We start from the raw sequence: 13,695 nt of genomic DNA on the forward strand, positions 1-13,695 counted from the left end.
TGCCTATGACCATGCCGGACGAATTGTGTTGTTATGTCTGTGACCACACCGGACGAATTGTGTTATTATGTCTGTGACCATGCCGTGCGGATTGTGTTGTTATGCTTGTGACCACGCCAGGCGAATTATGTTGTTATGCATGTGACCACACCGAGCGGATAGTGTTGTTATGGCTGTGACCACGTCGGGCGGATTGTATTGTGATGCATGTGACCACGCCAGGCAGATTATGATATTGAGCATGTGATCATGCTGGTCTGATATCACGTTGAATTTGTCGTGCATGTGTATAAATATGGATCCATCCCCCTAGGATCCCCCTCTCATGAGCCTTCTTGATGGTGTACACACGGATTGTGAGAAACCGGCGGGTTTCTAGTTGATGTGAGCTCTAGGAGATCTGGTTATTGATTTTGGTTCGGTTATTAGGATTTTGATGTGGGCCTTAGTGCCGTGATGTGATTTCTGTTGGATCGGGTTGCACGACGCAACGGATTGATATGTGATTATTGTATTTTATTTTTACTTGCAATTTCCTTGGTTGTTTACCTGTTTTATTTGCATATCTACCTTATATTATAAACTTTTGACTGATCAGAATACGTTAAGAAAATTTAGGGCACCAAGGTGTATTTATCTGTGATATCATGATTTGATCATATGTATATCCTATACTTGTTGGAATTTATGAACTTATACGGGTGATTGGCAAGTATCATTTATAATTCTTGCTTCTATTACCTCGCCGATATTAGTTACGATACTTATTGAGTACATGGGGTCGGTTGTACTCATACTACACTTCTGCACCTTGGCTGCAGATCTTGGAGTTGATGCTGCTGATTATGACGGGAGTCGGTATTGAAGATATACCCTATTTCTGGACTTAGCTACCACTTGTCCTTGGTAGTTTAGATTTTAGTTCTGTTTATGTTTATTTCAAACATACATTGTAAATATTTTCATACCAGATTTGTAAATCTAAAGTCTTAGTGGCTTGTGACTTGTACTACCAATCCTTGGATTATTGTGTAAAAAATTCAGATATTTTATTTATTAATTCTTACTATTCTCATTTGAGTTGTGTTGACTGTTATTTGGCTTACCTAGCTGTTTGGGTTAGGTGTCATCACGACTAAGTGGATTTTAGATCGTGACAAGTTAGTATCCGAGCTCTGGGTTCATAGGTTCTACGAGTCATGAGCAAGTATCTAGTAGAGTCTTACGGATCAGTATGATGATGTCCATACCTATCTTCGGGAGGCTACAAGTCATGTAGGAAAATTTCCCATCTTTCTTTCATTTTCGTGCGGTATCTTCACGAGTTGGGCTAGTGACCCGTTGAAAGTTTCAATATTCTTATGGGATCGGATCATTCACCTCAGCATTATTATAAAATATTCTTTTGGGAGCAGGTCGTTCACCTCGGCAGTATTATGAGATACTTATGGGACCAGGCCGTACGACCTCGGCGGTATCATATAACACCACTCTGATAGAATCGGGTTGTTCACCTCGGCAGTATCTTGTGTAATATTTTGATAGGGAGTCAGTGCATATATGAGTATCCTGACTCGGATTTGACATTTGCACCTAATATTGGTCACATATATTCCATTCGAGGCAGTATTTGGTTTTGATGATTTCGTATTTATTCTTCTGTTGAGAATAATGTACATGTTCATCTGTTTCATTGCTACTTGCTATGCTTCCTACCTGTCTACTTTTTATTGTACTGTGATTATTGGACTATTAGTAAGTATAGATATTGATCCCTCTTTACTACTTCTTCGAGGTTAGACTAAATATTTACCGGTACCCATTGATTTACATACTCATACTACACTTATATACTACTTGTGCAGGTACTGAGACAAGTACATTTGGTGGTCATACAGGCGCGTAGGCGCAGCTGCTAAGGAGATTTTGTGGTGAGCTGCTTTTAATGTTACGATCCGCAGCACATAGAGTCCCCTTCCTATTCATTTACTATATTCTGCCTATTTTCTTTTCCAAACAGTTATTGTAGTAGTATTTTATACTCCTAGATTCTCATGCACTTGTGACACCGAATTTTGGGGATTTTAGACCATTATTCATGGATGTATTTCTGTTATGACATTCGGATTTATTTTGACCATGTTCAAACCTTGAAGATGATGTCAGTATGTTACTATGAAAACGAAACAATTCCGCTTATTTATTTCATCACTTGTTTTAAAATGTGTTATGAACCACTGATCGTCGTGTTGATTTATTGTTAGCTTGTCTGACGGCAACGCTAAGCCCATCACGGCTTATGGTGAAAATTGAGCCATGACAATAAACCTACGGGAAGTCTCAGATCATAAAACGACATATTGCGACCAGTTGGATTGTTATACAATCTCATTAACTTATTACTTTTGGCTTAAGTTACCGATCTACAAATTACTTTTCATGTTTATTCTTTCAAGAGTCAAATGAAATAGTCTTTACAGAAATCTAGTTAGAACTATCTTCAAGTTCTTAAATTGCAAAAGTGTGCAACCTTTAGTATTTTTATTTAGTTTATAATAATCGGGAAAAAACATCATCAGTCTTTGAGCTCCTTACAGGAAAAAGAGTAGAGCAAGTTCGAAATATGCTATCTAAGGTTACATTTTCCAGAAAAAAGTATTACCAATTTTTGTGATCCAAAAGAATGAAAGATAGAGAACCAGAGGCACCCTATCTCCTTTGAACCCACGCACAAAAATCTTTTAATTGTATTATTCTAAAAATCGTAGACAAAACGGTCATAACTGTCACAGCACATTTGTTATTCAAGAATTCCATGGCTACTCTTCACTGTCACTGCTTCCGCATGCTCCCCTCTTCTCCCCCTGATAGGATCAATCTGCCACTTCACCAATTCTCTCTTCCAAAATACCATGGAGCTCAGGGAAGGAAGAAACTTTTGCGATTCCGTTGCCGATCGAGCAGCGATAACAACGACGTACGTATAACTTTACTGTCATATCTCGTGATCAGTATTTCTCTTGAAGTAAATTATGTTTCTGGGTGTTTTGTAAATTGATGATAAAATATTCAGGAGTATTTGCTGGATGCTCCTGTTTCAGTTGGGGACGGATTTTCTTTTAGCGGAGGTTGGAATTTGAATAATTTGCAAAATTCGTTCTTGTTTCTGTTAAATTTAATTTAATTTTGTTTCAAGGAAGGATGTGGCATCTTCAGTTTAATTACGGACCAATAGTGAGATCAAATTGATTAATTTGTACAGGAAAATATTCAGACGAGCCGAGCCCCGCTGATGAATGGTTCAAGAAAGGAAAATTTGTGCGTTTTTCCTGCTCCGTTTTTCCATTTTCCATGTTCTATAATTATGAATATGGCTGATGAAAATCAGAGTGCATTTATCTTTTATACTAACAATTGTGGTACCCATCTGAATTTTGGTATTCGTTTGTGACGTTCAGGTGAAAGCTCATCCTGTATCTGGGACTGGGGAGAAGGCAAAAGATCCTCTTTTTGGACTTACAATGGGTGGGGGTTCACAGGCCTCAACTGATCTTTTCAGGTGAATCTGGTTGATTTTTTTTATTTTTTTTTTTTGAATTTATTTGTTTGTTTGTTAGACAATTTAAGGGATATAGCAATCTTATATGCAGAAATTGAGAATGGGTTGTTTGCAGGATTACCGATTGAATGCTCTCTGTCTATGATTTTGTGCAATAGATGGTTTTGTGTAGAGAGCGGAAGCACTGACAATTCTACCATTGTATTAGTCCACGGATTACCCTCACAGGTTAGTATGTTGCCTTATTACCATTCAAATTAGTAAATCTCAGAAAATGGAAAACCTAGTTAGATCGTTAGTATATTCTGATTAACTGTCTCTTGAACATGTCAACATTTTGGTGGTGTTTGTATTTTAATTCAAACTAAATGCAAGCTCAGGTGATGAACCAATTATTTTCAATATGAATTCCCAATTACCAACTTCCATCTAAGTTCTACATTTCTAGTCTGAAGAATTGTGGATTCTGATGCTTGTGTTCCTTCTAATATGACCAGCTTTTTATTCTTGGCTACTTGATTCTAGTTTATATCACTAATCTATGTCCATCATTTCACCATGTAACGCTTGTCTTGGTTGATAGTTTGCTAACCATGGTTGCACTGCTACTTTACAGGCATACTCTTACCGCAAAATTCTTCCCATTCTTGAGAAGAACTATCATGCTATAGCATTTGATTGGCTGGGTCAGTATTTTAGTACTTCTTACATTATCCTCCTAATTTATTCGGAATCGTTTCTATTGTCAATGCTAGCATTCATACCTCCACATTTAGATGAACAGATGAAGTAGTGTCTTTGAATGTGTTTTTATTTCTTATGCTACTCAACAATTTTAACAGTATCCCCATATTATCTTCCATTCAAGTTTTCTACTATTCTTTTAAAAAAAATAGTGAGGTTCACGTTCATCCATGTTTATGTTAGGAAAATGAATAGTTCTACTTTCTCCTTCTTACAGGATTTGGATTCTCAGATAAGCCCCAACCAAGATACGGATTTGACTACACATTGGATGGTAAGTAATATTTTCTATCCACCTAAGAATATTATGATAATAATGAACAGATTATTACAATATAGAAATCTCCACTCCTTGACATTCAGTTTCTCATGTCTGACAGAGTATGTGGCATCCTTGGAATCTATTCTCAATGCTCTTACTGACAAAAAGGTTACTCTTGTAGTACAGGTATGTTTATATATATATATGGAAAAATTCTTCTATAGGGCCACCATGCCATTTCATCTGAAAAAAATAATGTTCAAAACAAAACCGAGCCTCCCTATTTAAGCGGGAGGCAGTGCCGTTGATCTGTCTCCAAGATACAGAAATGCCTCCCTACATATTCATCTATTTGCACTACTGTATTTGACTGTTAGAATTTAACTTGCTCTGTGTTACTTATCTTGTGTTTTCTGATTTGAAGAAAACCTCTCCTTTTGCCATTCTCTTCCAGGGATACTTTTCACCAATTGCGATCAAATATGCTAGCAATCACCAGGAAAAGCTAAACGGTCTTATACTTCTCAATCCACCAGTAAGGATTAGTCAACTGTAACCAGTACATGCTTTTATTTTCTGAACATTTTTTCTCTGGATCTGTATAGCTTAATTGTGACGGTGATGTGCAGTCAAACTATAGAATTGTCATATTCTGCTGAATGACTTTATTATTCTGCAGGTTACCATATTTCCAGTGAAATCCAAGATATAGAATATCTTTTTGGTTTTCTTGGTTCTCTGTCCAATCGTGTTTCTTCTTGGCTGAACACCGTTCCGAATTACTCTCGGACCTTGGGCCACATTACTTTACACTCTTTTCAAACATATGAAAGATGAAACTGTTTAATGACTTCAGATTCATGTCATTTAGATGAAGCTACTCTTGTTTCCTCAGCGTCTTTTTCTCCTTCTAACTAGTTGAGTGAAGACATGTTCGGATTCACTAACCATTCATTTTTCTGGTTTACTGAAGCTGACAATGCAACATGCCGATCTACCATCAACCTTATCAGTCCTGAGCAACTTTTTGTTGGGCGAAATATTTTGTCAGGTAGGGTAGATGCAAATATTTTCACATATGTTCTGCTACCCGACATATGCATGTTCCTCTGCAAATCTGCTGCCAGTTGTCTCTCATTCTTGGTTTAACTCTCTTGCAATCAGGACCCTCTTAGAGCTAGTGATAAAACAATGCTGAGTTGTGGTCCTTACCAAATAAAAGAAGATGTGGCGATGGTTTACAGAAGACCTTATCTCACATCTGGTTCTGCAGGATTTGCATTAAATGCAATAAGCAAGGCAATGAAGAAGCAACTTAAGGTGCACTTTTATACTCACGATGTTAATTTTCTATTTAGTTTGCAGGCACTTTGCCACGGGTCAATCAACTGAAGTTTAATTATCTATGGTTATCGGAAAAGTGATATAGTACCCCCCCCCCCCCTTTTATTCTTCTTTCCCTCCCTATTCTGGTGTCTGTGAAGATTACGATTGTTGCTTTCTTCTTTTGTTCTTTTCCAACCAAGGCAGTTGGCTAAGGGCCCTCTGTCTAATCTAGACTGTGAAGTTCAAAGAGCCTGATCCTCCAAGATCTGCCATTGCTGATGCAAAGGTGAAATAAGCTAGTACCAGAGGAAGTCGGAAAGATATCTTTGATGTTGGAGATAAAAAATTGATATTTATTATTCAAACTTGAGTCCGAATTTCTCCATCCAAATGGTAAAAGCAATGTGCTTGATAGTTGAGGGGTTCTATTTGTCAACGGAAACTCCATGAAACAAATATGAAAAGCCATTCAAATTGTCTTCTTCCTACTGAGTCTGTTAAAAGAAGAAAACCGAATATGCGTCTAATTCAGTTACTTTAATCTCTCTTCCTCGTTATTTATGGATATATTGATCTTAGACCTCCTTTGGTGCTCTCTGATTGGAAGGGCTATGTTGAGGACTCAAGAGCAATACTTATGGACAATAACTGGACAGTCCAAACAACAGTTTGCTGGGGACAAAGAGACCGCTGGTTAAGCTTTGATGGTGTAGAAGATTTCTGCAAAGAGTCAAAGCATCGGTTGGTTGAACTTCCTATGGTAATGACACTATTTCATAGCTCTTTTCTTGTGGAGGATAATGTTAGAAATGCAGAGCACTCTTTTGGGAATGAATCCAATATTCTTGAATATGTGTTTTGAAACTCGGTAAATTAAAGTGGGGGCTCTGATCATTTGAAAGAGCGTTGCTTATAAGAAGATTCATACAACTAAATATTCTTTATATCTTTCTTGTATTTCAATGTGCATTTATTTTATGGATCATGCAGTCAGGACATCACGTTCAGGAGGACAGTGGTGAAGAATTAGGTCAACTCATTGCTGGAATTGTTGGAAAAAGAAGCAGCATTTTGTGATTGTGATAAGATCTAATCTCTGTATTAAATGGTTAGGCCATCTATTTATATTTATATTTCAGCGTGTTTATTATTTGTACAACATGATGTATATTTAATATTGTGATGCTGGCATGCTGCATAGATAACACCAGAAAATGGTAAAAATTTCATTTAAGCTGCTTAACGGCGTTGTATTTTCAGTAATTGCTTCAGATAGAGAATGGACCTCAGGGTGGATATCATAAGTTAATCTGACTGTCTGAACTCTGAACTATTCTATGTGTTTTTAACATAATTGGAGCTTATGGAAATTGACAATATGCCTCTGTATATCATGAGCACTTGAAGTCCGTAGAGAATCATCTCAGCCTTCCAAATTCATCTTCAAGATGGAATAACTGTAATTTGTATATCTTCAGTCTTAAGTTTGACGATGCAACCCTTCAGTCACTTTTTTGTTTCACAGGCTGCTGAAAGGGATCGACCCAACATTGGTCTTCTCTGACAGCCTTTTTCCATCTATTCTTGAATCTTTCTAATTCGACAAGAGATTGTTTCCGCACCTGCAAAATTACTCTGGGTTTATCATAACATGGAAGGTAACTTGGAGATACTAGTAAGTTGTTGTGTTTAGCTTCATATGTAATTCATCGTCAGAAGATTGTCATATTGCATCGTGTATGTGGTGTAGATACACTAAGATGTCTGAAAGACACTGGCAATGCAAGGGCAAGCTACTAAGAGGTTCTTTTATATAAAATCTAATGGAACTTACAGCATTTCTTGCATCAGACGGATGAGATTCCGGCAGTCCCTGCAATTATATTTTAGTTAATTTCATGCTATTGAAGCAGTTGATTGTTGAAAGCTAGTTACTTTTGCTACATACTGTTTGCCCTTCGTTCGACAAGCTTTCCTTTTGAAGAGTTATCTCTTGTGCTAAACTACTCTTCTGCATAGAAAGACAATAGTTAGGATTTACTGAAAAAACAGAAGATAGACACTTGATCTCCTATTCAATTGTCCAATGTAAGTTCAATCCTCGTTATTTTGCCAGAGGTACCTCATTTTCTGTACCACCTAGTGTCGGAAGACCATAGTGAACTAAATATTCTGAGTCAACAACCCCAACGTTTGCGGTTCTGTTCCCCTATCAGAAATAATAACAGATCAAACAAGAAATTAGATTTTTCTGAATTGATAAAATGAAGACTCTAGACAATAATTTTTAAAGAGAAAAATAACTGTTTGTTGCTGGGATATGAAACCTGTGCACAATATCCAAGCTGAAAGTCCACCCCCCATGCATGAACGAAGTCATTCTGTAAGCAGAAGGAAGGTCAAACTTAGCAAATTTAATACACCTAGTAAGAAATCTGGTATACTGTTAGTCTACGAGTTTTACTAAGATCTGAAACCATACCTGAATTATGTACCACGAACAACGCCAGGATGCCCTTGAGAAAACAGGAGCCATCATTTCCACCCACCTGTATGTGCATTACTTTTTTCTTAGAAATCTAGGATTTTGAGATGGATAGAAAAGATATATAATTGAAACATAGTTCTTTCTGCCTATAACTGGTAATAATTTTACCCAGTGCATGGAGGTTCAGGACTGTCTTCGTAGCACCTCCTTCCTGGACCCTTTATGTTTATCGCCCTCCTATTTCAACCATAAGAGTTTTTAGAATTAGCAATATTTACAAGACAGCTTTTTTCAAGAAGATCAACTTATTATTGATGAATCTGTCACTGATCATGAGCCTCATGACAGCCTTCAGCAGGCTCGGAATAGAGTAATACCTGTGCACTCTTGACCCCTTTTCTCGTGCTGTAAGTTGGTGATGAATTTCTGATATATCTGCATCAATTGCTGGCTGTGATATCTGAAGACCCTCTTCTTTTACTATTGATAAATATCTGCAGTAAAGATCCAGGTGAATATTTTTTCAGTGTAACATCAATGCTATTACCTTCTGACAAATAAAATAGTGGGATTGCCTTTTAGAGCTCATTGAAGTCATACTGCTACAAATTTATAGTATGATCTTTTATAGGTTGCATATTACGAGGATATATTGCATCTTTTATAGGTTTAGCCCAACATCAGTGATAATTACCGTCCAGCATTGAAGTTTTCAACTCCAAGATCTTCATCCCACAGGAATATGTAAGCATACTCTGCAACAACATCTGGGTGTAAGAACCTCTTGGCAAACCACCTAAGATAACAACAGAATAAGGAGTCAGCTAATGCTTTTACAAATACATCCAGTGGCGGATCCAATAATGGATTCATAAGATTGGTAGAACTTAGTGTTTTAGAGTCGAAGGCTATATATGTGTGTGTGTGTGAGCGGAAGAGTTAGGTTTACATTTCAGAACACAGCCTATCAATTCAAAACCGAGTGTCTAAATTCTGGAACCAACACTGAGCACGTATCTTGCCAGATTATACCAGTCCTACTCTGGATGTAAGAACTCATACCATTTAGTTTGATTAATAGCAGAGATGTGAATAGCAGTACTACTCCATTCTAGATCTTTCCATTCATCCACGATACCATCATAATGAAAAAGCATAATGACAAAATCAGTCTCTGGAAACTGCAAGTGAGATAATATAGAAAGGTTGTTTTAGTCAAAGGCTGGGATGAGAATTGTGTAAGTGCGGATAAATTATTGTCTCTCACCTTCTTAACAATTTCATTGACATTCTGTTTCTGCTTTATTCCAACTGCCATAGCTAGTAAGCTCATTGGTGATTTTGATTTCTGCAAGGAAAAAGAACATTACCCCCTTAAGTGTAAGGCCGTCATTAGAATCTGTTAACAAAGGAATAATTACATACCTTTTTATTGGGGGGACCCCAAAGCGGATGCATTTCTAAATCAGAGGTCTTAGCCACAATACCTCGTGGCAGTCTCTCGCTTCCTTCAGGCCTGCACTCATCCTATAATACAATTAAAATAAAAGTATAAAAACGACAAAATTACACATTTTTCTACCAACTAAGTTAGAGTAATTTTATTTATTTATTCAGAAAAAGAGAAAAAGAGAAAAAGTAAAAGAGATGGTCTGATAGACAAACCTCACACGTACTAGGTTTTGTCATTCTGAAGGATTCAATCAATTGCCATCCTAAAATTTTCTGTACGAAGAAAGGGCACAAATTAACTCAACGTCTAGTAAAGTTTGAAAACCAAAAGAAGTTAATAAAGTGTGGAATATATTAGCAAAAATACAGGGAATATTAAGCATGTAAGAACAAAAAACAAGAGTTATCTGAATTATGGAATGAAGAGGAGTAGTCTCTGCCTTAATTACCTCTTTACATTCAGTGACAAGGAAGGCGCTTCCTATAAAGAAAGCAGCGGAAAGCAGGATTGCACAAGGTATTAGGCAAGTCCATGCTAACGATTTTTTTCTCTTAGTACCAGAAGTTAATAAAGCCATGGGAAGTTAAAAGACGCAGCTTTAAGCTGTGCAAATTAAATGCCAGTTATAAGAAGAAGAAGGGATATACAGAATTTCGCCAAATATATATGCTGAAATGTACTATTTGAATACTATAACATAGTGCTTTGAAAAATCAATGGAGGTCAACGGGAGAGATAGTGGAGAGTTGCTTAAACTCTAGAAAAAGTAGAAAAAAGTTAGGGAAAGTAGCGGAAAGAGGAAGATATTGCTCACAGATATATGGCAATCTCAACTCAAATGCCGAACTACGCGGGTTTCCTGTAAGATACAAATAGCTTCCCTGGAAGTAAGTTTTACAATTATGGAAAATTTTACAGGATAATCCCAATTAATAATGTAGTATCTTTATTTATATGTATTCATCAATTTTTACAAGCGTCAATTATCCGCGAAATAACTATTCATACGAAAAAGTATAGACTTAATCAGCTCATCCAAAGATTTGGATCAATATAGGCCACATTATTACTTATTAGCCATTCAGAAAGAAAGCTTCGGCCAAATTATAAAAATAAAAAGAATTGAGAAAGAATAAGACAAGTATATAGTTTTGATTGTATAATTTACTGCTATTTTATTGCATAACAAATCATTTGTTATATCTTTATTGTATAGCTATGAACTGGGGGGGGGGGATTACATACAATTGCCGTTGGCGAGTTTTATTTTTCCTTTCTTTTTACCTAGTTAGACTATAACCACCTCAATACATTCTACCATATAACCACCTCACGTATCGTATCTCATTAATGACCAACAAGGATTGTGATGGAATGATAAATGCTCATTTATCATTAACTTGATGTCTGAGTTTCGAGCCGGGGTATGAATAGGTAGTGCTTTACCTTCCAACGTGAAACTTTCCGACACGAATTCAAATTTAGTGGAAGCCTATGCGGATGAAAAAGAAAAACATCTTACCCAATTTCTTTTTGCGAGTTGGGTCATTATTTGTTCATTGACTCAACACTTATTTAACCCCTAAAGTTTGACCAAACTTACTCATTTGTTGCTCCTACCAATTTTACATGGTCATTTAATTCGATGTGTTAATGTTAATTTCATTAATTTTTACCACAAATAACTATAGTTTGACATTGTATCAATAGTTTCAATGGCATGTGTATACGGTCAAAATCGGTTTCGACCTTTGTATGATTAGTCAAGATTGGAACATAATGGACCGAAGGTCGTCTTCATAATATCGAGATAAGATCTGAAGCCAGGATACCGAGCTCAAGTTTCAGGGACCGATCAAATACCGAGCTCGAAGTCATTATCGAGCTCGGGTCCAAATAGAATTATGATGTGAAGTGGTTTTATCGAGCTCAAGAGCCAGAGACCGACCAATACCGCGCCCGAGTCAATATCGAGCTCTAAATCTGGAAATCGACCAATACCAAGTCCGATCAAGATCGAGCCAAGAGACAAGAGCCGTTACAGCCGCACTAAGGGAGAGAATCTCGGCGAGAATTAGGGAAAAGTTAATCTATCATGGGATCCCCGCTATGTATTTTTAATTATATCCAAAGTATGATCCCTCCACTATAAGAGGGATGACTATTATTTCTGTAAAGGACCCAACATTAAGGCATTCATACACTCTCATATTCAGATATCATTGATATTCACAGAGAAATACAGTAGAGATTATCCTCTTGTGAGCTTTATACATTGATTCATCTTGCTTGTTTATAAATCATTCTCCATTCAATTTGGTTTGTATTTCATTCTTTACAGTCAATATTCGATATATTTCTATTTACTTTTCCGATTTGTGCCAAGTTATACCACGTATCCTTAGAACTACATATAAATTCAACTCTATCCGTTTTTCGGGTAAACAGTTTGGCATCCACCATGGGGCTAAGGATAACAATGGTTATTTGGTACGAATCTCTACAAAACATACCATTTTATGCTTGCTCTCGGAAGTGTCTTTGATTTCAGGTTAGAAACAATGAACTCTCAATTAATGGCCCTACCTATCGACAACGAAGTTGGCCTTCAAGATGAGAACAACAACTTGACGCTCGGGGATGAAAGGCCGCTCGTCAATGCCGTTGGAGCTCGAATCGAAGTGCCAATAGACGTTAATTCGCATGTGGCCATCGAGGCAAACCAACGTTCTGACCCTGAAAATAGCATTCATAGTGGAACTCGATCTGCAGCTCGAAATACCCAAAACGTTGAGGAAAACAGAATCAACTTGCATATGATTTTCGAAATGTTGCAAGATCAGCAGGTAGAGATAGCTCAATTGCAGAGTCAAACCCAGGCACCGAGCAGGCCGGAGCCCAGTCCACCCCGAGAAGTCACCCACAGAATGGGGCCAGCTATAGTAAGGTCAAATGAGCAAGAATCGGGGACTGATCCCGAAATTGCTAAGATACTCGAGGAACTGACAAAACGGATAGAGTCAGGAAAATCGAAGCAAACGACAAAAAAGTGGAAACGTATAACTCCAGGGTCGACCAGATCCCGGGGGCTCCATCAGTATTAAAAGGGTTGGATTCCAAACAATTTGTACAAAAGCCCCTTCCCCCAAGCGCAGCTCCAAAACCGATTCCCAAGAAGTTTCGCATGTCCGAAATTCCTAAATATAATGGAACGACTGATCCCAACGAACATTTCACCTCTTACACATGTGCCATTAAAGGGAACGGAAGACGACGAGATCGAATCTGTATTATTGAAAATATTCGGTGAAGCCCTTTCAAAGGGAGCGATGATATGGTATCATAATTTACCGCCTAACTCTATCGATTCTTTTGCTATGCGTGCAGATTCTTTCGTAAAGCACATGCTGGGGCCATAAAGGTCGAGACCAGGAAGTCGGACCTTTTTAAGGTAAGACAAAAAGATAACGAGATGCTAAGAGAATTCGTATCTCGTTTTCAAATAGAATGAATGGATCTACCACCAGTCACAGACGATTGGGCTGTTCAAGCTTTCACCCAAGGATTGAATGAACAAAGCTCGATGGCTTCACGACTGTTGAAGCAGAACTTGATCGAATACCCCGCCACTATATGGGCCGATGTGCATAATCAGAGTCAAGATGGTCAGTTCGAAGTCCCTTCAGAGTCTACTTATCTAGCCAGGAACATCGAAAGACCCAAGAGAGACACCGATCGCGAGCCAGGGTCAAGCAGGGATCGATACCGACCATATAATAAAGATCGGAGGAGCAGCGAACCCGGTCGGAACCATGTGGTATATGAGAGAAGAAATGATCGAGGACGAAATAATCAGGGGTCAT

The 13,695-nt window shown here is 37.7% G+C and overlaps 2 protein-coding genes across 6 annotated transcripts; one reads left to right on the top strand and one right to left on the bottom strand.

The window, feature by feature from the left end:
• The first annotated feature begins 2,589 nt into the window (after window positions 1-2,589).
• LOC104117126 (uncharacterized) lies at window positions 2,590-9,488 on the top strand. 5 transcript variants are annotated; one of them, XR_011412511.1, is made up of 14 exons: window positions 2,590-2,977; window positions 3,074-3,128; window positions 3,263-3,318; window positions 3,459-3,559; window positions 3,718-3,787; window positions 4,176-4,245; window positions 4,521-4,577; window positions 4,684-4,751; window positions 5,020-5,100; window positions 5,539-5,616; window positions 5,730-5,885; window positions 6,499-6,651; window positions 6,882-8,890; window positions 9,047-9,488. XR_011412511.1 is itself a non-coding variant. In XM_018777944.3 (14 exons), the coding sequence occupies exons 1-13, from the start codon at window positions 2,816-2,818 to the stop codon at window positions 6,966-6,968; spliced, it is 1,194 nt and encodes a 397-aa protein (XP_018633460.1). In that variant the 5' UTR covers window positions 2,590-2,815; the 3' UTR covers window positions 6,969-6,999; window positions 7,417-7,729. The 5 variants fall into 5 exon arrangements, 3 of the variants coding, with proteins under 3 accessions (XP_018633460.1, XP_018633461.1, XP_009626422.1); XR_001973423.3 differs by lacking the exon at window positions 9,047-9,488 and having other exon boundaries at window positions 6,882-7,549; window positions 7,642-7,729; XM_018777944.3 differs by lacking the exon at window positions 9,047-9,488 and having other exon boundaries at window positions 6,882-6,999; window positions 7,417-7,729.
• LOC104117127 (uncharacterized) lies at window positions 7,107-10,619 on the bottom strand. The gene is made up of 14 exons (XM_070190770.1): window positions 10,281-10,619; window positions 10,045-10,104; window positions 9,805-9,906; window positions 9,647-9,727; window positions 9,442-9,560; window positions 9,074-9,175; window positions 8,757-8,873; window positions 8,548-8,616; window positions 8,374-8,440; window positions 8,219-8,272; window positions 8,014-8,100; window positions 7,840-7,902; window positions 7,726-7,764; window positions 7,107-7,513 (listed from the first exon to the last, which is right to left on the bottom strand). The coding sequence occupies exons 1-14, from the start codon at window positions 10,407-10,409 to the stop codon at window positions 7,394-7,396; spliced, it is 1,209 nt and encodes a 402-aa protein (XP_070046871.1). The 5' UTR covers window positions 10,410-10,619; the 3' UTR covers window positions 7,107-7,393.
• Between the last annotated feature and the right edge of the window lie 3,076 nt (window positions 10,620-13,695).

Source organism: Nicotiana tomentosiformis, chromosome 1 (assembly GCF_000390325.3).
Source record: "Nicotiana tomentosiformis chromosome 1, ASM39032v3, whole genome shotgun sequence".
In the NCBI taxonomy this organism is placed as follows: domain Eukaryota; kingdom Viridiplantae; phylum Streptophyta; class Magnoliopsida; order Solanales; family Solanaceae; genus Nicotiana; species Nicotiana tomentosiformis.

Excerpts from the sequence above, each read along its gene's own strand:
- LOC104117126 (XM_018777944.3), top strand. The coding sequence starts at position 2,816 with ATGGCTACTCTTCACTGTCACTGCTTCCGCATGCTCCCCTCTTCTCCC. Across the intron at positions 2,978-3,073 it reads CGAGCAGCGATAACAACGAC|GAGTATTTGCTGGATGCTCC; the intron begins GTACGTATAACT and ends TAAAATATTCAG. Across the intron at positions 4,752-5,019 it reads AGGTTACTCTTGTAGTACAG|GGATACTTTTCACCAATTGC; the intron begins GTATGTTTATAT and ends ATTCTCTTCCAG.
- LOC104117127 (XM_070190770.1), bottom strand. The coding sequence starts at position 10,409 with ATGGCTTTATTAACTTCTGGTACTAAGAGAAAAAAATCGTTAGCATGG. Across the intron at positions 9,728-9,804 it reads GGGGTCCCCCCAATAAAAAG|AAATCAAAATCACCAATGAG; the intron begins GTATGTAATTAT and ends TTTTCCTTGCAG. Across the intron at positions 8,874-9,073 it reads GAAAACTTCAATGCTGGACG|ATATTTATCAATAGTAAAAG; the intron begins GTAATTATCACT and ends TCTTTACTGCAG.